This window comes from Eublepharis macularius, chromosome 1 (genome assembly GCF_028583425.1).
Source record: "Eublepharis macularius isolate TG4126 chromosome 1, MPM_Emac_v1.0, whole genome shotgun sequence".
Classification (NCBI taxonomy): Eukaryota; Metazoa; Chordata; class Lepidosauria; order Squamata; family Eublepharidae; genus Eublepharis; species Eublepharis macularius.
Genome location: NC_072790.1, coordinates 182,740,385 through 182,767,089, shown reverse-complemented (window position 1 = coordinate 182,767,089; position 26,705 = coordinate 182,740,385). Strand labels below are relative to the sequence as shown.

The 26,705-nt window shown below is 45.6% G+C and overlaps 1 protein-coding gene across 1 annotated transcript in view; it reads left to right on the top strand.

Annotated features, from left to right (window-relative positions):
• The window catches only part of DNAH14 (dynein axonemal heavy chain 14), a 447,800-nt gene that overhangs the window by 118,153 nt on the left and 302,942 nt on the right, over positions 1 to 26,705 (top strand). The window contains exons 24-25 of the mRNA XM_054972406.1: positions 16,957 to 17,207; positions 21,190 to 21,418. Coding sequence (XP_054828381.1) covers positions 16,957 to 17,207; positions 21,190 to 21,418 — 480 coding nt within the window. The remainder of the gene's footprint in view (positions 1 to 16,956; positions 17,208 to 21,189; positions 21,419 to 26,705) is intronic.

Sequence of the window (26,705 nt, the reverse complement as noted above, 5' to 3'; positions counted from 1 at the left end):
ACAAAATCTGATAATTTCCTCTGCCATTTTTCAAATTGTTTAGAGTCTCTGATGATTGGTATTGTCTGTAGCAAAAACATCACTCTTGGTAACACATTCATTTTAACTGCTGCAATCCTACCCAACCATGACAGATTGAGCCTATTCCATTTAATCAAGTCTCTCTCAATCTGAGTCCATAGTTTTTCATAATTATTCTTGAATATATCTATATTCTTTGCAGTCAGTTCAATTCCCAAATATTTCACCTTACTTGTTACTTCACAGTCCGTTGTTTCCATTAACAATTGTTGCTTCTGCTTAGTCATATTTTTGCATAATATCTTTGACTTCTTTTTATTAATAAAGAAACCTGCCAAGTCTCCAAACTCCTTGATCTTATCTATCACTTTTGGCATGTTCTCCAGTGGGTCCTCTACAATTAACATTATGTCATCCGCAAATGCTCTGACCTTGTATGAATTGTCCTTTATTTTTATTCCTCGAATTTCCTCGTCTTGTCGTATTTGTATCATCAGAATCTCCAATACTAAAATGAACAACAGTGGAGACAACGGGCAACCTTGTCTTGTTCCTTTGCTTATAGTCAATTTCTTAGTCAATTCATCATTCACCACAATTGCTGCAGTCTGGTCTCTGTAGATTTCCTTAATTGCTCTGATGAATCTTTCTCCTAATTGTAGCTTTTCCATAGTGGCAAACATAAAGTCCCAGTTTAAATTGTCAAATGCCTTTTCAGCGTCAACAAAGAAGAAACCAACCTCTTTATCACAACGCTTATCATAATATTCAATAGCATCGATCACTGTCCTTAAATTGTCTCTTATTTGTCTGTCTGGCAGAAAGCCTGCTTGCTCCTCCTCTATAACTTCCGAAAGCCACCCCTTCAGTCTCTCCGCCAGTATCTTCGCAAAAATTTTATAGTCATTGTTGAGTAACGATATAGGTCTGTAATTTTTCACACTAGTCAAGTCTTGGCCCTCTTTTGGGATCAATGATATATTCGCTTCAGACCAAGTGTCTGGAATCCTTTGATCCCTTAGAACCCCATTGATCACCTCCTTTAGGAATGGTGCCAGCTCATTGGCCATAGTCTTATAAAATTTAGCTGTAAGTCCATCTGGCCCTGGCGCCTTTCCTAGATTTGCAGATTGTATTGCCTTACTTATTTCCTCATCCGTTACTTCACTGTTCAATTTATTTCTCCAAGCGTCCGAGATTTCTGGAAGTGTCATTTTCTCCAGATATGACGCTATTGAATCTTTATTTACTTCTTTCTTATTATACAGTTTAGCGTAGAATTTATAAAAGGCTCTACTAATGGTATTCTGTTCCAAATATGTTTTATCATCTTCACAAATTTTATTTATTGTTTTCTTTTCCCTTCTCTTCTTCAGTTGCCATGCCAGGTACTTCCCAGGTTTATTTGCACCCTCAAACACTTTCTAATTCAGCCTTTTGAGATTCCACTCCAATTCTTTGTTACTCATTGCTGTTAGCTGTTCTTGCAGTATTTTAATTTCCTGGTATAATTTCTTTTTCCCTGGTCTCTTTTTTAACTGTATTTCCTTAGTTTTTATTTTCTCCTCAATCTCTTGTCTCTTCTCCTCTTTCTTCTTTCTTGCTCTACCATTTAAGTCCATTAGTATGCCCCTTATTACCGCCTTATAAGCATCCCAAACTTTATCAGTTGGTACTTCTTTATTCACGTTGTATTGTATGAAAAACTTTGTCTCTCTTCTCAATATTTCCATATTCTCTTTTTCCTGTAACAAATCCTCATTTATTCTCCATGCTTTCCTTTTTCTCCTTTTCCCTAGCTTCCACATAATTGGGTTGTGATCTGAGCCTACCATCGGCATTATTTCTACATCTTTAGTCCATAACGCCAAGTCTTTTGAGGCCCAGATCATGTCAATTCTTGATAATGTGGAGTGCCTTGCAGAATAAAAAGTAAACTGCCTGCTTTTAGGATATTCTCTCCTCCATACATCTTCAAGAGTCTCTTGTTGAGTCAACTCAAAAAAGAGCTTTGGTAATAGTCCTCTTTTCTTTTGTGCCATTGTAGTCTTTTTATCCAGTTCCAAGTCTGTCACTCCATTGAAGTCTCCAGCAAGAATTATCTGGTCATATGAAAGATCGTCTAAATGCTTCCTCAAATCCTCAAAGAAGCTCTCTTTTGCACCGTTAGGTGCATAGATTCCGACTACCAACACTCTCTTTAAATTCCAAGTACATTCCACTGCTACAAATCTGGCTTCCACATCTTTCATTATGAATTTTGGTTGTAGCTCCTCTTTTACATACAACACCACTCCTCTTTTTTTCTTACTTGAGGCCGCTACAAAGTCTTTACCCAATTTTCCCAGTTTTAAATATTTTACATCCTGTTTTCGAATATGAGTCTCTTGCAAACAAACAATATCACATTTTTGTTTTAATAGCCAGTGAAAAATATTTTTTCTCTTGTTCGGTGAATTTAGTCCATTTACATTCCAAGATAATACTTTACACTCCATGTTCATAATCTTGTTGGTAAGTCTTTTTCATTGTCCCTTATAAATCGCTCCATCTCCCGCTCAGATCTGATACGCTTTTTGGCACCTCCAAATTCGAAGGACAAACCCTCTGGAAGCTCCCATCTGTACCTGATTTTCATGTCCTTCAACATCTGAATTAGCGTTTTATATTTTTTCCGATCTAGTAACACTGATCTGGGTAATTCCTTCATTATAATAATTGTCTTGCCATCGATCTCCAATGGATCTTGAAAGTGTTTAGTCACAATCTTCTCTTTCATGTTTCTTGTTGTAAATTGTACAATCACGTCTCTTGGTACTTTTCTCTGGGTTGCAATTCTCGAATTCACACGATATGCCACATCTAGGATAGCCACAACATCCTCCTCCTCCTTCCCCAGGTATTCAGCTAACACCTCCGTCATCTGTTCTTGCGCTGTCTTTCCTTCCATTTCCGGCAGACCGCGAAATCTCAGCTGCTTCTCCATATGCCTACTTTCCGCAACCGCCATCCTTCCCCTCATCAGTCTCATCTCTGTTTGTTGCGTATCTGCTAAGTTCTCCATCGCTCCTTCTACTGTTTTAACTCTCTGCTGCGTCCCTTGTAATTCACTTTGTATTGTGTCCATACCTTTTTTCACTTCTGACAGCTCCGATTTTACTTCTGACAGCTCCGATTTTACTGTCTGTTTAACCTCTTTAATCAGCTCCAATTTCATGTCTTTAAATTCTTTAATCACCTCTAAAAGTTTTTTATCCAGGTTTTCTATTGCCGATTGCCACTCTTTCTTCGACATCGTGGGGCTTGCTTTAGCTCGCTCCCACGAGTCCGCTCTCTTCCTTAGCTCCGTGGCGTTAAATTTGGTACCTTTTTATTTCAAATGTCCCGGTCTTCTTGCATAAATTAATTTTAAAGGGTCCAAAATGTCGGGCGTCTTTTCTCTATGGTCTCTCTATGATTTTATAATCCAATATGGCCTACTTCCTTTTCCGCTGAGGCCGCGACCCTTCCCCTCTCAAAGATGGCGATTCCCTTCTTCCTGCCCTCCAGCAAGGGCCGCTTCTCTCCAGCCGCTCTATTGTTGTTACGCACTTCCTGTCTCCCGTCTTCCCACAGCAGATCTCGCGATGGTGTCTTTTTCTCACAGCTCCAAAGCCACAGGTATTCAAAACAATAGTCCAATTTCTTTAATAACTTCTTTAAACTTAGTCTCTTTTCAAATACAACTCCTGCCGGAACTTCCCCTCCTTTTCGCTAGTCTGTTGCAGTTTAAAAATCTACTTTTTTTCCTCTCTGTTTTTATCAATCTGTCCCGTATCGGAAGATAGTGATCTTTACCTTCCCTTCACTTTCCTCGGGTTGTAATCGCTGTTTCGATTTCAAATTCTCCTTTCCACTTCTTCCCCCAATCGAAGCTTGGGTATGTAGGTCTTATGCCAGCCGAGTTGGCCCCAAAACTGCCGCAGAGATTGTAGCCGACCCGTCGCAGGGTGGGACCTCAAGGATCGGGAGGGGACCCGTTACGCAGAGCCCCCCCTCGTCCGAGATCTAACTCACCCTAGGGTCTTGAGCGTTCTTTGCCTGCTCTCCGCCTGAGAGCAGTCGGCCGCGGGCTATTTTCACCACGCCGGCCGCTTAAAACGGCAGTCCGGTCAGCTCCGCAAATGGAGCTGCGTTAGACCTCCATGAATCCCAAACCGGAAGTCTTCAAGAATTTCTATCTTTTGATCTGCTAATTCCAGTTGGATTAAAAACTCTTGACTCAGTTTGAGAGTTTTATATTATTCTTTGACTATCTCAATATCCTGTGTGTTCTTCAGTACTGTTTTTTGAACTTCTCCTAGTCCCGCCGCAAATTCTTGCTTCAGAGTTGAGATGTCTTTCTTTATCTTATCATATGTATTCTGACCTTCTAATTTAATATTTTGTTGAGTATGTTCCTCTGATTTTTTAAGCAGATCTTCTATTAGAGATATAATGGTTTGAGAGTGTATCACTAGGTTCTCTTGGATTTTATCCATAAGATCCTGAGAATCATACTCATCTCGCTGTCCTCCTTTTTTTTCTCTTTCTTTTTCCTGGTGGTCATTTTTTGCAGCCTCTTTGATCTTCTTTCTAAAAATATTTCATACAGACTTCTAATATATTTCTCAGAACTTTGCCATACAACTTGTGGACTTATTAATCTTCAAGGCTTTGACAAAAATAAGGGGGAAAAGGCAAGGGAAAGATGTTAATTGAGAATGAACAGGAAAAAATATCAGTATGACATAGAAGTAGTGAGAAATTAGGGCAACATGATAGAAACATAGAAGTAGTGAGAAATTAGGGCAACATGATAGAAAAGGAATAGAAGTACTAAGTATAGAAAGAAAAGATAAAACGAGTGAAAAAGCAGCTTAATGGAAATTAATATTAGTTTATTAAAATTATTAATCCAAATATCTTATATATATAAATATATAAGATTCATCAATTAAACCATTAGTATTTCGATTAGAAGGTTAAATTATTAGGCACTCCTGTAAATATTTCTATTCTCTTCGGCTGTATCAATTATCTTATCCACTAGATGGCAGCCACAACCGTATAATAAACAGCTAGAAGCCCTTCACTCCATAAACTCAGTCAGATCCATTTGTTTTATTCAAAAAAGGGGGAAATTAGAGCAAGAAAAGGAAGGCATGCAGATAGAAAGAGGAGTGTCCAAAAGGGAAAAAAATCCCCAAAAAAGAACCCAACCAAATTCAATATCTTTTCTTTCTTTTTTCCTGTAACAACACACAGTTCAGTACAGCCAGTTGTAATTCCAAAATGGAAGAGCAGCAAGAGAAGCAGAGTGTTGCAGTTACCATATACAATCCAATCCTGCAGATTATGGAGACCTTTAATTTAAATGCAAAGTTTCATATCTTCTGGTCTCTTCTATGCAGCATTTCTTTATCTCCCTTCTCAAAATAATTTTCTCCATCTCAGCCACTCCCTCCCAAGGAGCATAATCAACAAGAAGAAGGTAGCAGGGGGAGGACAATTGCGACTTCGTGTTGCAAATTGTTCTCCTCCTTTAATCTTGTTGCGCTTTGATCTTGTAGCACATTAAATATTTCTTAGAAAGTTATCTTCTTGGTAAGGATGGGAAGTAGGGAGAGGAGTGGAAAATAGAAGGAAAAGAAAAATAAACAGTTCAGGAGCGAGCTTATAGCTATTCCAAGCTTCTCCATTTACTCAGTTCAAGCTGTTAACAAGCCACATGAAGAATCTCCCTCACTCCTTCCCTCCTTCATCTGACCACCTTGTCATTAATCTTATCTGGGAAGTATCGGCTCCCGCGGCATTATAGATAACGCCCCTGGAAAGAAGAGAGTCCAGAAGCTGATGCAAGCTCCTTCTTTTCAGCTCAGCATCTTTCCAGCATCCCCATATGTATTCGGTTTGTCAGGAGATTTAAAGCAAGGTTGCATTCTCCTAACCATAATCTTTCCATACCAAGACAGGTGATGAGATCCCTATGCTGGTGGTCAGTGGAATCTAATCTGTTTAGATTAGATTTAATCTGGTACCAAATGTTGTGAAAAGGTGGTCATGACTGATGCTTTCATTTATTGCTGGGCTGCTCATTGTGGTTCCATGTCAGTGCAAGATAGATGGTCAGTTAAAGAGCAGTCTCTACACATTAATGTTTTGGAACTGAGAGCCATCCACTTTGCTCTTGTCTCTTTTGCAGTGTTCCTTCAGGGAAGAGAAGTTCAGATCTAGATGGACAACACCAAGGCAAAGTACTACTTAAACAAGCAGGGCAGTACTGCATTATTAGCCCTCTGTGCAGAGGCCACAGCCATCTGGAACTGGGCTGTTGCCAACAGGGTCTCCCTACATGCCATCCACATTGCTGGGACAGACAACTCCAAAGCGGATGTGCTTAGCAGAATGCTGAATGCCAATCACGAGTGGTCTCTGAATGATTGCTACCTCAAGGATATATTTGCCCAGTGGGGTGTCTCAGTGGTGGATCTCTTTGCAACTGTGTCCAATGCAACAGCCCCACTGTTTTGTTCTCTGGCAGGGAGTGATCTCCACTCCATGGTAGATGTATTCTATGGACAGGCCGGCTGTTGTATCTTTTCCCGCCAATCCCCCTCATTCCAAAGGTATTGTGCAAACAGAACAACATGGACTGCATACTAGTAACCTTGCTTTGGCCAAGACAAATCTGGTTGCCAAGGTTACTAGAGCTGTCCAGAGGGACTTACATCACACTGCCAATGGTCCCAGACATTTTGACATGGGAGGAACTGTTTGACCACAACCTGGACGAGCTTCACCTGACAGCCTGGCATATCTGCCCCAAGCCCTAGATTGCTCTCAGGAGGTACAACGCATGCTCCTGAATGCCAGAAGGCCATCAACTAGAAGATCCTATACAGCTAAATGGACATGCTTTGTCCATTGGGCCAGCAACAAGGGCATTTCTGCCTCTAGTTGTTCTTTGTATGACATCTTGGATTACTTGTGTTCCTTGAAGGCAAAAGGCCTAGCCACATCCTTAAAGGTACATTTGGCAGTCATTTCAGCCTGTCATGAGGAGATCAAAAGAAGAACGGTGTTCTCTCACCCGACCTCTCGTAAATTCTTAAAGGGTATGTTCAACCTTTATCCACCTGTCACACCACTGGTTCCCCAGTGGCCACTATCATTGGTGCTCTCACAGCTCATGTTAAAACCTTTTGAGCCTTTGGCAACTTGCTCCCTGGAATTGCTTTCTTAGAAAGTTTGTTTCTTGGTATCAATAACTTCTGTTAGGAGAGTGAGTGAACTCTCTGTACTCAGGGCTGACCCTCGCTTCCTGAGACTCCATTCTGACAGGGTAGTGCTTAGACCTAGCCTTCAATTCTTTCCTAAGGTTGTATCACTGTTTCATGTCTCTCAGAATATCACCCTCCCTGTGTTCTATCCTAATCCTCAATCCAAAGTGGAAAAAGCACTCCTTTCCCTAGACTTGAAAAGGGCACTGATCTTTTATTTGGACAGGACAAAGGGGTTTTGCATGGACCCACATCTGTTTACATGTTTTGGTGGACCAAATAAAGGAAAGAGGGCTTCGGCTCAAACTATATCCGGGCGTATTGTGTCAACAATCCAGAAAGCTTACCAACAAGCTGCAGTGGAGTGCCCTTTACGTATTTTTTTTAATTTTTTTTTATTTTTAATTGCTAACAACAAAAACTACAAAAAAGGAAAGGGAAAAAGGGAACAGGGGGAGAGGGAAAAAACAACATATAAAAAACACACACTACATCTACAAGTATTGTATTCCCTTCATAATACAATTATTTAAAGTTAAACTTTCTAATATGCTATTAGATTGGTAGATCTTATAAAATACAAACTACAGTCAGGATCAGGTCTTCTTCTTCCCCCCCTGGGTCTCGGTCTCAGTTCTCTCTGAACAGCTACAATAGCTGTTCTCACTCACTCCTCCCCACTCCCCCCTTCAGATTCTAAGTCTTCTTCTTGCTGGAACTCTTGCTGATTAAACACAAAGTCCCTTCCGATATTATCTTGTAGGCTTGGTCTTTATATCTGAACCAGATGCCTTCCAGAAATAACCATTTGTATTTTATTTCACGCTTCCTCAGAAGAGCTGCAAACCTTTTATATTTGAATCTTCTTTTCCGAGCTAAAAATGGAACGTCCTTCAATATCTTAACCTTGTTACCTAGAAAGTCCAAGTCCACATTGTACGAGTTATATAAGATGGTGTCCCGAGTCTTCTTAGATGAAAAATCAATAATAATCTCGCGAGGCAGCTGACGCTTCGTTGCATATTTTGAAGATGTCCGATGGACTTCCAGAATATCGCTTTTTAACTCTTCTTTAGTTGCCTTTGCGGATGACACCAAAAGTTCCGACACCAAATCCTTTAAGTTTTCACTTTCCTCCTCCTTCACATTCTGAAGACGCAATACCGTCTGAGCACGATCCACTTGTAATCCTATCAATTGATTCTCCAAAAGCTTTACTTCTTTGTTTGTTGCTTTCATGAGTACTGCATTTTCCCGAGCAGATTGCTCTGCCCCAGACGCTGCATCTTTAATGGTTTTCACTTCATTCTCAACTGCACCAACCCTTTGTCTGATTTCATTTAGCTTATCAACAAAGGGCTTCATAGCTTCAATGACTGACCGTTTAACCACCTCTTCAAGAGTTTCTCCCTTCCCCTGAAGCGTCACCAAAACCGATTTGCTCACAGCAGGGCTCTGCTTTTTCGTCACCATCTTAGGGGGGGGGGGGAGACCGCCAACTAAGTTCTGAAACTCAGAGAAGGGGGACATATCCGGACCTCCTTAGCTTCAACTCCCACCAATCCTTCGCATACGCTTGGAATAGCAGAAGGGATTCGCTTACTTACAGGTTTTCACCTCAAATCTGCTTGTTGCCGTTCTCCATGGCCCGGCAGCACGCGATGTGCTGCGCAAGTCTGCCGGCCTCCGTAGGAGCAGACAGGCAATTTACCCCCTGCATTGCTTTCAGGGGGTTCTTCCCGCCGCGCTCCGGACCCCGTCTCCCTCACTGGGAGTCCTGGGGGTTAACCCTTGCAGGTCAACCACCCGGTCAGGCTGCTCGGCCGCTTCCTCCCGGAACTGCAGAGAGGAGCGTCCGACATGGCCGGGAAAATGAAACTGAATCCAAGTTCCCTTTATGTATTAAGGGCTATTCAACTAGGTTGCAGACATCTTCCTCCGCCTTTCTGAGAGCAATACTGGTAGCCCACATCTGCAGGGCAGCAACTTGGTCCTCTTCAGATACTTTTTCTAAATATTATGCAACGGATGTGACCTATTTCAGTGTTCAACTACCTAAGGAGGTTTACAATATAGGGTACATTGAATTGACCTGATTCCTCAGGTTGGATATCTGTATATGAACCTCAAAGTGTTTTTCACTATTCCTGTTATACAGTTTACATGACGTGCATAATTACAACTAACTTACTGTTTTTGTAATAGATCCAGAGGAGTTAGCTGTGTTAGTCTGTAGTAGCAAAATCAAAAAGAGTCCAGTAGCACCTTTAAGACTAACCAACTTTATTGTAGCATAAGCTTTTGAGAATCACAGTTCTCTTCGTCAGATGCATGGAGGGCAAGAAGAAACTGGTCAGATATAGAGGAGGGGAGGGAAGGGAGGAGTAGATGCAAACAGCTGCTTCTGATATGGAGATCTGCATATGCATCTGATGAAGAGAACTGTGATTCTCGAAAGCTTATGCTACAATAAAGTTGGTTAGTCTTAAAGGTGCTACTGGACTCTTTATTTTTTTGTAATGACGGTTTATTCCTGTCCTGCTTCAGGCAGCAGCTGGGTCTGCAAAGTACTGTTGACAGGTAATAAGAACTGTAGCAGTTCAGAGAACTCATTGAAGCCACACTGAAAGGGTCCCTCCCTCATGCTCTTATACTCTGGGAGCGTTACGTCAGCTTGGAGGCGTGCTGACCTACGTCAGACCTGTAAGTCTCCTCTGTGCCTGCTGCAACGACGTTGCTCTCAGGGGTCTGGAGATCATGGAGGGGATAAGGAAGCTGTGGTTGGCTGGTGGGAGACAGCTGCCCAGGATAAGCAAGGCTGTCAGCAAGCCTTGACTGTTCCAGCTCCTCCGAGGAATCATCAAGCCCTGGCTGTACTATGACAATTCCTGGATTTTTGGAATCCTGGGCGATGTAATAGTTGTATGCTTCTGAGGTTTATGGCTGCTGTTGTACAGCTTGGAATGTTTCCTTATGTTCTTTCACTTGCTAGTTGCAGTGATGCTTTAATACTGATGTTAATAAAATTGTGTTGGAGAGAGTCACCCTGCCTCCTTATTGTGTGTAGCTTGGTAATCTCCTGGTGTGGCACTGCACAGAAGAACGAAGATGGAAACAGGGTTGTACATATCTGTAACTATTGATCGTCGTTGTCCTTCTGTGAAGCCCCACATTGGGACTGCGCAGGCGCAGGCCAGCCGCGGAAAAGATTTTTCTAGCTTTTAGAGATGTGAAGGGGACGTTCGGATCCACCGCGCATGCGCGCCGGTGTTCCCGCCAATTTTGAATGTATATATATCCTAACATCCCCGGCATTCCCTCAGTTCCTTTTTCGCCACCGTCAAAAAGGTTCTTCTTCTAGCGTTACTTGTCTTCTCAGCGTCTCTTCGGAGTTTTGTTCATCGAATACTGTGCTGTACGATATTTTCCTGCGTCCATCTTGAGGGAAATATCATTCCGGGATGTCTCAGACAGCTTTATTTAAGAAATGTCTGAAGTGCGGCACGAAGATGACCCACTCGGATGGCCATGAGCTCTGTCTCATCTGCCTGGGCAAGGGGCACGTTGTGGAGCGTTGTGCGGTGTGTATGTCCTTCACCCCGAAAGCGAGGAGCGATCGGAAGGCCAGACTCTGTGCCTTCTTGTGGGATGCCAACCTTCTCCCACCCAAGCCATCGGGTTCATCAGGAGATAGGCCCTGCTCCGCCGCTCCATCGCCAGCTCCATCTCGAAAATCGCCGGAGCCGCTTCCCTTGGAACCAACGGGGCAACCCGTTCCGGAGGGCCGATCTGACTCCGGTTCCGTGGATCGCCCTTCTAGCCAGAAGGCTAAGAAGCGTTCCTCTTCGAAGCTGTCATCGAAGTCCTCGTCCAAAGCTTCAGCCACAGAGGCTTCTTCGGAGCTCCCGCCTAAAAAGGCCAAGGCCAAGTCGAAAGCTAAGGGCCGTGTGCCATCCCCGGCCCCGACTGTGCAGCCCGGTACGCCATCCAGACCGGTGCTGATTGACGACAATGTGGTGAGTCTTCATACCCCGTCACCTCCTTGTACGCCTCCTCCAATAACATCGGAGGATTACGTACCATTCCCGCCTCTCTCGGAACCGTATCAGTCGTTTGAGCGTTCCCTGCCGTCTGCCCCTGCGCCTTCGGAAGCCTCCGTTCCGATGCAGTCTACCTCATCGGTTCCGGCGCCGTATCACTGGCCTGCTCCGGTGTCCGCTCCTCTACCTCCTTGGCAGCCTGTCCCGGGGATAGGGAACATGACCTCCTGGCAGGATTTCGTGGCCTGGTTCCAGCAGTCTGTGCCCTTCCTGCAACACCCTTCGGTTCCACCATCTTCCGTTCCGGCTCAACCGCTCCTGCAACCTGCGCCTGCTCCTCCTGCGGCTAGAGTGCACCTCCATCCCTCGGTTCCTGGGCCTTGTCCATCGGCTCCGGTTGGACGCCCGACTTCGGTTCCGACGCAGACCCCAGCGGAGTTTTTGGATTCTGAGGATGAAGAGGGCCTGGCTTCCCCGTCCAATTACTCCTCGGATGTGGCTTCTGACCCTTCTCCGGATGACACCGTGGGTGAGCTCTGTTCGTCGTCCCCAAATGACGACTACAGAATGTTCGCCAAACAGATGGTCAGGATGGCCGCTGCGCTGGAGATAGATGTTGCCTCCACGACCTCCAAGCCTAAGAGCAAGCTGCTGGAGGCGTTGTATTCCGGGTCCCCCGCTTCGGTGGCGTTCCCTCCTGTGGAGGACTTTGTCGATAATGCTCTTGCGCTCTGGCAGACACCGGCATCCCTGCTGCCAACGGCAAAGAAGGTCGAAAGGTACTATCGCCTGAAACAGGACGACTGCCCGTACCTTTTCTCTCACCCTAAGCTCTCTTCCATCGTGGCGGAGGAAGGTCAGGCTCGGTTCCGATACGGTTCCTCTTCAGCTCCGGCAGACTGGGAAGGCAGGAAGCTGGATGGCATGGGCAGGAAGCTCTACTCGTCCGCGTCCTTGGGATTCCGTATAGCAAATTTCCAAGCTATAATGGGATCCTACAATCTCTTTTTATGGAAGCGGCTGTCCTCTTACCTCTCCGACCTCCCGGAGGATCGACGCCACCTGGTTAAGGCCCTTCAGGCCGAGGCCATGAAGCTGTCGAAGCAGCAGATGACAGCTGGCAAGGACGCCGCCGACTCTGCAGCGCGGGCAATGACGACTTCGGTGGTCTTGCGTCGGCACGCCTGGCTCCGGTCCACGGTCCTGCCGCCAGAGAAGAAGGCGAAGATGGAAGATTTCCCGTTTGAGGGGCCCCAGCTCTTCTCCGAAAAAACGGATGAGTCCCTCTCGCTGATGAAGAAAAACCAACAAACGGCCAAGTCCCTGGGAGTTGCTCCTTCAGCACAGCCGCGTCATTCTTCCAGGCGCTCCGGCCGGTCCAAGGGCAGGCAGCAGCCCCCCTCGCCTAAACCATCGACCTCCGTGCAGAAGCCCTCTGTCTTCTGACTAAGCCTGAACGCTCCCCAGTTGGCCTCCAAGGACACTCTCGCTACTGCCCGGTTCTTGGACAGGCTTCGGCCTTTTTTGCCCTGTTGGCAGCTTGTTACCTCTGACACTTGGGTCCTGTCTATTGTGTCCCATGGTTACAAATTGTTATTTACTGATGCTCCTCCCCTTCCTCTCCCTCCCCGTTGTTCTCCATGTTGTGATGTTGTTTTACACAATAATGTTATGGAGTTGGTGAACAAAGGTGCTGTCCAGGTGGTCAATGTCGCTACTTCCCCTTGGGGATTCTACTCGAGATACTTCCTCGTGGATAAGAAAGATGGAGGGTCCCGGCCCATTTTGGACCTTAGGGGCCTCAACAGTTATTTAAAGGTTGAGAAATTTCGGATGCTGACCCTGGCACGGGTCATAGAGCTCTTGGAGGCAGGCGTTTGGCTAGCTATTCTAGACTTGAAAGATGCCTACTTCCACATCTCCATCTTTGAGGGCCACAGAAAATATCTGTGGTTTGTCTGTGGGGATTCTGTATATGAGTATATGGTGTTGCTTTTTGGGCTGGCCTCTGCGCCCCGGGTTTTCACGAAATGCATGGCCACCGTGGTGGCGTATCTACGGTCCAGGGGATGCTTTATCTACCCGTACCTGGATGACTGGCTCCTGGTGGGACCCTCGGCTGCCTCTCTCCAGGACCTTATTGCCCTCACCTTATCTGTACTAGCTAGGTTGGGCTTGGTGGCTAATGGGGATAAGTCTATCTTAACTCCGGGCACAGCCATTAGGTTTATAGGGGTCTATTTCGACTCGCCACGGGGCAGAGCCTACTTACCCCCAGATCGCTTGACCAGGCTTTCCTCCCTAGCCCGTCACTTCTTGCACAACCGTTTTCAAACTGCCCTCCTTATTCAAACACTGCTGGGCCTTATGGCCTCCTCCACAGGGGTAGTTTTTTTTGCACGCCTGCATATGAGGCCTCTGCAAAACTGGTTTGTCCGGAGGTACAACCCCCTCACTATGGGCCAGCATCAGAAGTTCTCCATCCCCAGGGTGGTACAGCGTTCCTTGGCCCGGTGGACTGTCCCTGAGAACTTGGCCGAAGGTTGTCCTTTTGGCCCTTTCCTGGCAGAGGTCTCCGTCTTTACTGATGCCTCCAACTTGGGTTGGGGAGGGCGCTGTGAACAGCTTTCTGCCCAAGGCATCTGGTCCCCAACTGAGGCAACCATGCACATTAACCTCTTGGAGCTTAGAGCGATCCGTTACTCCCTTGCTTCTTTTGCAGATGTCATTTGGAACAGGAGGGTTCAGGTCCTGTCGGACAATACCACAGCCTGCTATTACCTCAACAAGCAGGGAGGAACGGTCTCGCTCAAGCTCTGCGTGGGAAGCAACGACTCTCTGGAAATGGGCCATGGTCAACAACGTCCTTCTCAGGGCCGTACACATTGCCGGGGAGCTCAACACCGCAGGGGACACGCTGAGCAGGGTGTTTCTGCCTCAACACGAGTGGTCCCTCAACAGGGCTTACCTCCACCAAGTCTTTCACACGTGGGGTACACCACTCATCGACCTCTTCGCCACGGCCCACAACAAGCAGGCCCCGCTGTTCTGCTCCCGGGCCGGGATTGGCCGTCACTCCCTAGGGGATGCCTTCCAGATACCCTGGTCCCCAGGGCTCTTCTATGCCTTCCCGCCCTTTCCGCTCATGCACAAGGTCCTCTCCAGGGTCAGGGCCTTCAACACCCACTGTATCCTGATTGCCCCACAGTGGCCTCGCCAGGATTGGTTCCCTCTCTTACTCTCCCTTTCACAGGGACGATGCCTAGCGCTGCCACCGGCCCCGGACCTATTAATCAGGGACGGGGTCAGGCACCACAATGTGGCAGTTCTGAGTCTGGCTGCCTGGCTCCTGTGCGCTCCGGAGTAGGCCTCTCCTCGGAGGTTCTTAAGGTCATTCTGAATGCCCGGAAGCTGTCAACCAGGATGTCATACCAGAGGAAGTGGTCACGTTTTTCCCAGTGGTTGGCCCCGAAAGGGGTTTCTCCCTTTGATTGCCCCTTACCTATCATTCTGGACTACCTCCTGGACTTGTGCTCGCAGGGTCTTGCCTTCTTGAGCATTAAGGTCCACATGGCTGCGATCTCTGCTTTTCATGAGCAGATTGATGGGAAGACCGTTTTTACACACTGGCTTTCCAAGCAGTTCCTAAAGGGCCTCTTCAAGACCTTCCCTCCTAGGGCCCCGCCGATTCCTCAGTGGAGTCTGTCCCTGGTACTCTCCCAACTGATGCTCCGGCCCTTTGAGCCCCTGTCCGCCTGTCCCTTGCCTGTGCTCTCACAAAAGGTAGCCTTTCTGGTGGCAATCACGTCCTCTAGACGTGTTGGGGAGCTGTCTGCCCTGCGGTGTAACCCTCCCTTCCTGCAGGTTTTCCTTGGTACGGTCATGCTCCACACTAGCATGGAATTTCTGCCCAAGGTGGTTTCCAAATTTCACCTGCAGCAAAAGGTGTTCCTCCCTTCCTTTTTTCCGACACCCTCATCCCCAGGGGAACAGGCACTACACACATTGGATGTAAAACGTGCTTTATTGTTTTATTTACATCGCACCAAATGTTTCAGGAAATCTCCTGCCCTGTTTTTGTGTTACTCTGGCCCTCGCAAGGGCTCACCTGCTTCTGCCCAGTCCATCTCTCGCTGGATTGTGTCTACAATTAAACTTTGTTATCAGCAAGCTGGAGTCCAGTGCCCCTTGTTGGTTACTGCTCATTCCACTCGAGCGCAAGCTGCTTCTGCTGCCTTCCTGTGAGGAGTGCCGCTCCGGGATGTCTGCCAAGCTGCGATGTGGTCCACTGCAGACACTTTCATCAAACATTCTGTGGATGTGAATGCACGGCGTGAATGAGCTGTTGGCATGGCTGTCCTGCATTCTTTGTTCAAGTAGACACTCACACCCGCCCCCATTGGTGAGATGCTAGTTATTCTCCCAATGTGGGGCTGCACAGAAGGACAACGACGATAAAGAGGGTTTCTCACCTGTAACTGTTGATCGTCGAGTCTCTTCTGTGCAGACACACATTCCCTCCCACCTACCCCGCTGTGAGTGCTTGGTTAACTAAGTTGGTTCTCCGGAGGCTCAGGTGAACTGAGGGAATTCCGGGGACGTTCGGATATATATACATTCAAAATTGGCGGGAACACCGGCGCGCATGTGCAGTGGATCCGAACGTCCCCTTCACATCTCTAAAAGCTAGAAAAATCTTTTCCACGGCTGGCCTGCGCCTGCGCAGTCCCAATGTGTGTCTGCACAGAAGAGACTCGACGATCAACAGTTACAGGTGAGAAACCCTGTTTTTCATCGAGTTCTTATGTGCAGGCACACATCCCTCCCTCCTGCCCCATCATGAACTTTCTGGTAATAGCTGGTTGTGGTTCATGACGACTCAGGAGAACTGAGGGATGGGGGAGGGGATCACTCCTCCTATGGATCACATGCCAGTTTTAGGTGGAAAAAATGGTTAGCTACATGACTGGGGAGAAGCAGCTCCTAACGGAGCTCTAAAGAAGCTAAAGCTCTAAAGAAGTTTCTCCGTTGGCAGGCCTGCACATGCACAGTCCCAATGTGTGCCTGCACTGAAGAACTCAATTAGCAATAGTTACGGGTATGTAAAACCCTGTTTTCTAATTCCACTTCCATACATCAGCAGTGGTAAAGGACTCTAATACAAAAAGGTCGCCTGTTTTTAGAATTCTTTAATTTCTTTCTTATTTTTTAAACTAGTCCCATTTTTCTCCTTTCCATCCTCCTATTTGTCTTCATAGTTCTAACTTGCCTGCCATCCCCCACCTCCTATCTTTCTGACCATCCTGCAGAACACAACCCCTTCTTTATGAAAGATTTTCCAATAGCCAGACTAACCTTTATCTTCCTTGGCACTGCAGTCTTTTTCAACATTGTATGATTAAACTTTCTAAAAGCATTCATAGAAAGATAATCACATGCTGTTCAATAGTGACCTTCCTAGCTAACAAAGAAAATAAATTCTAGACATGATAAGGAGGTAAAAGAAAAAGAATAATAAATAGATATTTAAGAAATATTGACTAAATTGGAGACCAAATTGTGAACTGCTGATAACAAAATGTTTTCATTCCTAGAGTCAAATAATGTTTACTAATGAATGTGAAAAAAATTTTCGAACTTCTAATCCGAAGAAGGAGATGATAGCAAGCTGTGATGAAGTAATCAGCATTCTAGATCAATTTACAGAGATAGCATCCAAGGTTCTTCACCTTCACAAACTAACCACATTGGAAGCTCTGGTTACTTTGTACATCCACTTCAGAGATATAATAACTACAATGATAGAACACAAAATCTTTAAAACTGAGGATTTTGAATGGAAAAGGTACATGTGTTTAACTAAACATTCTTATAATGGCTAAAATTGCATTATTTTAAATCCCTGCTTTTTAATTAAATATATGTTAAACCAAGAATAATTTATGTGAACTAAAACAAATTGCTTTGATCACATTTCCTTTCTTTCTTATTTATCTGTATGAAATTTAAGTTTCATACTTTCAGTTCAAGCTCTGGTCTGTCCTTACATAGTTTCTTTAGTTTGTTCTTGATAATGCTCTTCATTTTTACAGTTTTTCACAAATCTGTATTATAAATCTATAAATTTCCATTTCTAATTCACTACTTTATCCTTCACTTTGCCAGGAACTGGATGCTTACTAGCTCTTCCTAATACTGCAGTCTTATAGTTTCAGAAAGCAATTTCAATATGCGATGACAAATAAGATTTTCTCTGCTATTTTGAGTGTCACACCTTAGTGAACATTCTCTCACCTTTGCAAGGAAGCTGATGTTATTTCTCTGTGCATCACACTGAAGAGCTTTGCACCTGTGCAGAACCATGATGAGCAGTGCAAAAATAAGGGCTGCTGTGGCAGCACTAGTTCATTCCCTAAGAACATTTCATAGCAGGAAACAACAATGTCCATAGCAACCCTGGAAACATCCACCAAACAGGCACCAGTAGCCTATGACAGCCCTATGAGTTACACACACAGACTCAGCCAATCACCAGCCACTGATCTGGCCACTGCCCCTTGACAGCACTCCCGCACCCCTGCCACAGACAGACAGCAGACACAGAGGGAAGATCTAGCAACAGTGCAAACCCAATAGAGGCATGGGGGCTGAGAGGCCCCCTCTGAGCCCATAGGGGACAGATACCTGTGCAGCAGACAGGATGCTCTCCCCTTCCCTGGCAAGGCTGTGATTGGGAGCAAAAGTGTTGCCCACATGCAACTATCCCTGCCCCAAGCCACATACCCATCCCCAGAAAAGATAAAAACTGGAAGACAGGAAAAGAGAGAGGCTGTTTCCACATGGCTTACCTTCCCTCGGAATGGCCCAGAACATCGTGCAAAAAACGCGGAAGATCGTGTTTCCTTGCACGAGATTTGTGCGACATTGCGCAAATCTCGTGCAAGAAAATGCGATCTTCCGCGTTTTTTGCGTGATATTACAGGTCATTCTGAGGGAAGGTAAGCCATGTGGAAACAGCCAGAGGCTGGTCTGGAAACCACAGCCCCCCCCCCCTGCACGCACACACAATACCAACATTCTAGCCACTGGGACAAGAGGGGAGGTTCACGGAAGGCATGCCAGCAGGCAGTAGGTACCCCACTATAGCCCTGATGTCACCACCAGCCACATGAGGAAATCAGAGATGGCAGACAAAGGAGGTGGGGCTAGCTAGTCTCATCCAGTTACAAACAAACAGAGACAGGGAGAGAGTTATAGGACACCCCAGACTTTATTGAACTGCAAATCATGAAGAGTTCTGATGAACTGAGTTGCCAGCTCCTTCTGTCCAGTATGGCAGCAGTGCTTTGGTGAACTGCTCCCAGGGGCCATGGGAAAAGGCAGACTCTCAGCTCAAAAAGCTGACTGGGGCAGATTGCTCCAGGAGACGAGCTGGAACTAGTGGCGGAGCACAGTAGCAGGGATTGCAATGGTTATGCTCCCATGTCTCCCTGTGGAACCACCATCTGCTGAGAAGCGAAACAGAGACGTGCACCAATGGCAAACAACTCAGATGCTGTGCTGGCCATAGCCATGCCTCTGCCACCCTGCCAGAGTCTGCAGTTCCATCCCCATGGGGGGCATTTGTAGGGAGACTGCTTTGAAGTGCATGTTATTGCCATCCAAATGACATCAAACTGTGAGGAAGCACTCTGCTACTGCACCTGATCGATGCCATGCTGTGGCTGCCATTGCTGCTGCATAGAGCTCAGATGCTGCAAAGCATGGAGTCCCAGGGCTGCTTGGCAAGCTTATTCACACAGCACACTGCCAGGCACCTCAAACCTCAGTTGTGCCCTGTTCCTCACCTCAGGGGACTCCCTGGCAAAAAAGTGTGTTTATAACCCTGTGTGGGACTGCAAACATCCCTGCCCCACAATGGGGAGCTCTGAGACAGGATTGAATGAATTACAGGATGTCCTGGCATGGGGTTTATATAGTACCAGGTGAGGGGGGGGGCTCTAATTGGGTACTAGGCAGTGTCCGCTGCTGGGGCAGAGGTGATTGACTGCAGCTGTAGATGGCATCCTGTGCTCCACTGGGGCTTTTGGGCAGGGTCATGCCTGTGGAGGGCATTTGGTCTTTTCCATTGAATGGATGCCATCGGACTATGCCATCTTTTTTTGCTAGTATAAGTTTCTGCCACTGTTGGCAGGGTGATCCCATCCTGAAGTGACTTAGGGAGCCAACTAATTCCTGCCATGCCTTCCGGCTCAGCCGTGTCTATTCTAGTGTAGGGATTTATGCCATAGTGGGGCTACATTAGTAGCCAAGATCAGCATGGCAGTGCCAGGGCACTGCAACAGCACAAGTCCAGTGCACTCTGGCATATCTTTGAGATATGTCAGCCTGTTGGCTCTTTGAGCACTTTCATACACACCCTCCCCACCCCTCCCCATCAGAGAGGTTTTCATGCCTAAACATTTGCTCTAGAATTTTCTGAATCTTAGTTCTGCAAAGGTGAAAAAGCCATGAGTATAAATGCACAAATAACCACTTGAAGAACAATAGTTACAAGAAGGGTGTTTTTAACTGTGTTAAAACTTAAAATTCTAAGACCAATAAACTAATATTTAAGGATTCCTGTAACCAAAGAAAGAAAATCATTGGATGAAACATGAGTTTCACACCGCATGTTACTTTTCTGCTAATCTAGATATCTTGGAAAGAGTCCAGTAGCACCTTTAAGACTAACCAACTTTATTGTAGCATAAGCTTTTGAGAATCACAGTTCTCTTCGTCAGATGCATGGAGGGTAAGAAGAAACTGGTCAGATATATAGGTGGAGGGGGGAGGGGGGAGTAGATGCAATCAGTAGCTTCTGATAATTGGATCAGTTTGCTTCTGATAATGAAATCAGTTACTTCTGATAATGAGATAACCATTCATAGTCCCTATTCAATCCAAGCCTGACTGAGTCAAATTTACATATGAATTCCAATTCAGCAGCTTCCCATTGGATTCTGTTTTTGAAAGGTTTCTGTTGAACTACAGTGACCTTTAAGTCCCTGATAGAATGTCCTGATAGATTGGAGTGTTCTCCCACTGGTTTCTGGATGTTGCCATTTTTGCTATCCTATGTCCATGTTGCTATGACACTTGTACCTCACTGATCTTTGCTTCGGGCAAAAACCAGATGTGTGATATTATAGAAAAAGCAAGGTTTTCCAAACTGAGTAGCGTACACACACAGATTATAATAAACGTTATGGACTGGGTAATAACAGCATTAGTCACTGCAATCATCCAAAGACTAATTCTAAATACATAATGCAGCAACCTCCTTAAAATCCTAGTACCCTGGATAAGGCAACACTGCCACCTTCAAGCTTCTGGAGATAAATAATCTAGGCTGAATGCTGAGGAACAAGCTATGTTTATTAATATTGATAATTTTGAATATATGTGAGTACTCTAATACTTAGCATGGTTTACATGTTCTATGTTGTCTGTTCGTTTTGAAGTGTTAATTTCCTCTAATCTCATAACGTAACACAGTACTTAGTGATATTCTTGACACTGAGTTTTATTAGTGTTTATAAATTATAGTTACAAATTTGTGTTGTGTGTGTTATGTGCTGTCAAGTTGTTTCTTGCTTATGGAGAACCTATGAATTAATAACCTCCAAAACATCCTATCATTGACAGCTTTGCTAAGGTCTTGTAAACTGAAGGCTATGGCTTCCTTTATTGAGTCAGTCCATCTCATGTTTGGGGAGTGTATAATGCTTTGATTAAAAGGACTATTTTGTTTAGGAAAATGTTATATAAAAGTGTTTTTATTTCAGGCAGTTGCGTTATGAATGGCATGAACTTGGCCCTTGTAGGGTTATACAGGGTTATGCATCTTTTGATTATGGTTATGAATACTTGGGCTGTTCTTCGCGATTGGTTATTACCCCACTCACAGAACGATGTTGGTTAACCCTCACTGGAGCATTACAATTGAACCTAGGAGGCTGTCCTGCTGGTCCAGCTGGTACAGGAAAAACAGAAACTATCAAAGATCTGTCCAAAGTAAGTATTATATTTGATATAGCTAATCAAACTAAAAAATGGATCCAGTATGGTATATAAAGATTTACAGTGCAATATCTAGTCCCTTCTAAACTGATTGATTTCCATGGATTTAGAAAGGTGTAACTGTGATTAGGATTGCACTGTTAGTGATAATATTAAGACCAGTCACATACGATAAGAAAAAAACATTGGGTGGTTGGTAGGTAAGATTGAGCCAACTTGGTTTTGATATTTACAGTTGAAAAGTTAAGTGGTTACATATATTAGTATAGGCAGGGCTTTTTTTCTGCTGGAATGCTCCAGAATGATGTTATGGCAGTTCTCAAAACTGCCCCCCCCCCCGCTCCTGGCCGTTTCGGGCCAAAACAGGCTTGAAACGGCCAGGCTCAGGCCCGAATCAGCCTGGAACGGGCCACTGCCAGGTCTGAATTGGGCTGAAGGTGCCCCAAACTGCCATTTTGGGCCTGAAACAGCCTGGATAGGGCCTGAAATGACCAGGATAGGGCCTCTCCCAGGCAGGGGAACACTCCCCCACCCACCAGCAGTCCAAACCTCACCATTTTGGGCCCAAACCTGGTATTTTGGGCCCAAAATGGTCAAAATGGGCCTGAAATGGCCAGGATCGGGCCTGAAACAGCCAGGATCAGGCCTCTACTGGGTGGGGGAACACTCCCCTGTCTGGCAGCAGTCCGATCCTGGCTGTTTTGGGTGCAAAACGGGCCCCAAATAGCCAGTATTGGGCCCGAAACGGCTAGAATCAGGCCTCTGCTGGCCTGTTTCGGCCCAATTTGGGTCCTAAATGGCCAGGATCAGGCCTAAAACAGCCAGTATCAGGCTGCTGCCGGGCAGGGGAGTGCTCTCTCATGCAGCACCAGCCCATTCCAGGCCGACCCTGGCTGTTTCATGCCCATTTTGGCCCAATTTGGGTCCTTTTTTAAAAAAAAAAAATTATCGGTGAGTATACTTTTCAAATTCAATACATTCATTCCCTCAATATCTAATTAACCTTATCCCCCACCCTTTTCCTCCCCCCTCTCTATCGACTTCCAACAGCTTTCCAACCCTTAACCCCTCTTATTACTTAATAAATCCCTTACTCTAAGCACATTCTAATTTTTTTTCCCCAGGTATTCTATCATATATATCAAATATCCTATCAATATAATATACTTCTATCAATTATGCTATCAAATATTCTATCAGTATAATATACATCTATCAGTTATACTATCAATATAGTATAGATCTTATACCCCTCAATATAGCAGACCAGTATAATATAGTATAATATATAACAAAAGTCTTAATTTAAACATATTCTATTTCTTTTAAACCTATATTCTATCAAATATACTGTCGTCATTATAATATGTATTAAAACCCCTACTGTGTGCTCTGCTACCAATGTAGCACAGCATACAACACCGTACTACACATTCTTTATATAATATACAATCTGATCCACTAGCATTATAGTATATATAGTATACCCCATCAGTATATTTATTTAACTATTTCCTTATTCATATACTCTAAAAAAAGATATTACTTATCCTAACCTCCCTATCTTATTCTTTACAAAATCAGTTCTAAATTTCACCCCTTTTCTACTATATTATAGTCCAAGCTTAGATTAAAATAGATATAAATTGGTATAATGGTAAAGTCACTTCTCTCTTCTGTTTAAAATGTCTTGTTTTAAAAATTCTCAAACTGCCACAGTTCTCCTTTCACATCCCATTTTTTTTCCAAAAATTGTTTCAATTTCGCCCAGTCCGCCAAATACTGTCCCGGATCCAGGTCTTTGAGTTTTCTTGTCATTTTATCCATCTCTGCCATGTACAACAATTTATAAATCCAGTCCTCTACAGTAGGTACTTCTTGCATTTTCCATTTCTGCGCATACAGTAATCTTGCTGCAGCTGTCATATAAAATAACAATGTTCTATTTTGCACTGGAACATTCTCCATTCCCAAGTTTAGTAGCAGCAGTTCTGGGTTCTTATTTATTTGGGTTTGTAACACCTCATTAATTACTTGGCCCGGTTTGGGTCCTAAACGACCAGGATCGAGCCAGAAATGGCCAGGATTGGGCTGCTGCCAGGCGGAGAAGTGCTCTCCTATGCAGCAGTAGCCCATTCCAGGCCAATTTGGACCAGATCCTGGCCATTTCGGGCCCATTTTGGCCCAATTTGGGCCCTAAAGGCCAGGATTAGGCCCAAAACAGCCAGGACTGGGCCACTGCTGGGTGGGGGAGTGCTCCCCCGCTCCACAGTGGCCCATTATGGGCTGATTCAGGCCTGATCTGAGCTGAATTCAGCCTCAGGGAGCATGGGAGAGCTCGCAGGGCAGCCACAGCCCATGTGATATCACTTCCCAGAATATATACTATTGTATTAATTATTGGTTTGAGAACTTTAAATGTTTTTCTATGTCTCCTTAGGTTGATGAGAAAGAATACTATGGCTCTGTTCAGACGTAACATAAAATAGTTTGTTATAACAATGGTTCATCTGCGGTCTTCCTGTGCAGTCCCACATGGGACTGCGCACGCGCAGGCCTGCCGATCTCGGAGATTTTTACAGCTCAAAACCAGTAGGGGGTGTCCCCGCCTCTTAATTCACATGTGCGGCCGTCTTTCCCGCCAAAAACGGCTCCTAAGAGGCAGGGCGCCCCCGACATACCCTCAGTTCCTCTTTTGCCGCCGACCTGAGAGGTTCTTGCTAGCTCTACTTCTTCGGAAAGCGTCTCACTGTAATCTGTAAAGATGTCAGAGAAAGCTTTATTTAAGAGGTGTACCTCTTGTGATAGAAAAATGACGAAATCCGACGGCCACTCGACTTGCTTGTATTGTCTGGGAGAAACCCACAACACACAGGCCTGTAAGTACTGCCGCACCTTCACCCCGAAGGCCAGAGCAGAAAGGGCGGGTAGACTTCAAGCCTATTTGTGGCGACGCACTATGGCAGTGACTGACCCACTGATAACGGGAAAATCCCCTGCGCAAGGGAGGGCTACCACTCTGACTTCAAAGTCTTCAGAGAAGTCACCTCGTTCCCACCAGTCACCCGCCCACACCAACTCACGGCCGCTGAGCCCAACAACACCAGTCCGGAGCTCCTCAGAACCAACCGTTCCCATCTCGTCGGATCCGATTTCAGAGTCGAGGCCAACTTCGGAACCACCACGGCCCGTGTCGGGTGATCGGTCTAGGAGGGAGTGTTCCGCAACTCCAAACTTGTCGGAACCGAGAACCCCCCGGAGTGGATCTAAGTCGGACCATCGTAGTACTTCACGGAAGGCTTCGGTTCTGAAGGACTCCTCAGAACCATCAGGGGTGTCTATGGAAAAGAAAAAGAAAAAGAAACATCAGCCTTCCAAATCCGACAAACAGGTCCTCGAGAGTGTCATTACCCCTCAACCAACAGTAGATCAACAGGTTGCTTCTGGATCTGACCCACCTGCGAAGAGACACCGTAGATCTGGGGACGGAGTTTCCCCTCGGGGAACCCCAGGATCCGAGAGGTCTCGAGAATCGGATGTCATCATGCTCGAGAAACCCCCAACTCCATCGGGGATACCTCAACCTCCTTCTCATGATTCATGGTCCTCTCGCTCCTTTTGCGCAGATAGAGGTCACTCGAGATCATGACGGGCAGAGAGGTACAGCCCTTATTCGGGGCGACACCATGCTGCGGTGAGTCCTCCGTCACACCGCTATTACAGAGAAGGATCCTATGGTTCGGAGCATGGAACCAAAAGATGCTCGAGGTCACCTTCTGTGCATGCTGGCTCTTCTGTGGGATCCAGGTGGGTTCCTGGTTTTTCGGACACGGAGTATGAGGGTTATGCTCGTTATAAGAGACCTTATGACTCTCCTCCTTCAGATCCACCCGACGGTGTGATCGGACCATCGGAGGAAGCTTCTCCGACTGATGATTTCCGCGCCTACAACGAACTCCTTCAGCGGATGGCGAAGGCGCTTGAAATTGAGGTGGCTTCTACAGAACCACGTTCAAATGATAAGATATTAAAGCACATATATTCGGGGTCGACTCCAACGGTTGCCTTCCCTATGATCGAAGGCTTCGTGGAACTCCTCTCAGGCTTGAATTTAAAACCTGCTTCAACCCCTGCCACTAATAAAAAAGTGGAGAACTTGTATAGGGTTAAAGATGACCAGTGTCCGTTCCTGTCCCTCCATCCGCCTCCGTCTTCTCTTGTAACGGAGGACATGCAAGCAAGACCCAAGCAAGGGTCTCTGTTAGTCCCATCGGATAAGGACAGCAGAAAAGTCGACTCCTTGACTAGAAAGGTTTATACCTCTGCAGCGTTTGGTATAAAAATCGCCAATTATGCAGCAATGATGTCCGCCTATCAATTGCTACTTTGGATGAAGATAGCAACATTTGTGCCTCAACTGCCTGAAGACCAAAGAGTTTTTCTTAGAGTCATCCAAGAGGAAGCGGTCCGCTTGTCCCGCCATCAAATTAACGTAAGCAGGAATATGGCGGATATTTCTGCCAGAGCTCTTCTATCAGCACTTGTCCTATGTAGATTTGCATGGCTGAGAACCACTGCCTTACCATCAGAGACGAGGAGTAAAGTTGAGGACCTCCCATTTGAAGGACAGACCCTTTTTTCCGATAGAACGGATGACTATCTAAGAAATGCAAAGATGGACTTACGGCTCAATCTTATGTTGTCCTGCATCAACACCAGTCTACTCGTCCTCAATATAGATCATATGCTAGGGGCCGACAACAACGTTATCATCCCTATCATGGGTATGGATACCAACCTCAATGCCAGTACCAGAGCCCACAATCTACCTTCCCGAAGAGGAGGCAGGGCAATAAGATTAGGCAGGGGAATAACCAGCATCAGCCTAAAGATTCCGGGCACTCCCAAAAACAGTTCTGACAATTACAGGGACCTGACCCCTCGTTTGGGGACAGGCTGTCTCTTTTTTTCTCTGAGTGGTGCCGTATCACTTCGGATGTTTGGGTGCTACAGTTAGTTAAAGTTGGATATAAAATTGAGTTTTTTCACTGGCCTGGTCTCCGGCTCCCTGTTTTTTCTCCACGAACACCTCAACCAGGGGTAGTTTCTGAACTTTCGGCCCTATTACTGAAAGGGGCTATTGAAGAGGTGGTAGATTCTTCCTCTTTTCTTGGTTTTTACTCTAATCTTTTTGTAGTGGAAAAGAAAAATGGGGGGCTCCACCCTATCTTCGACCTACGGGAATTGAATAAGTCCATAAGGGTCCGAAAGTTTAAGATGA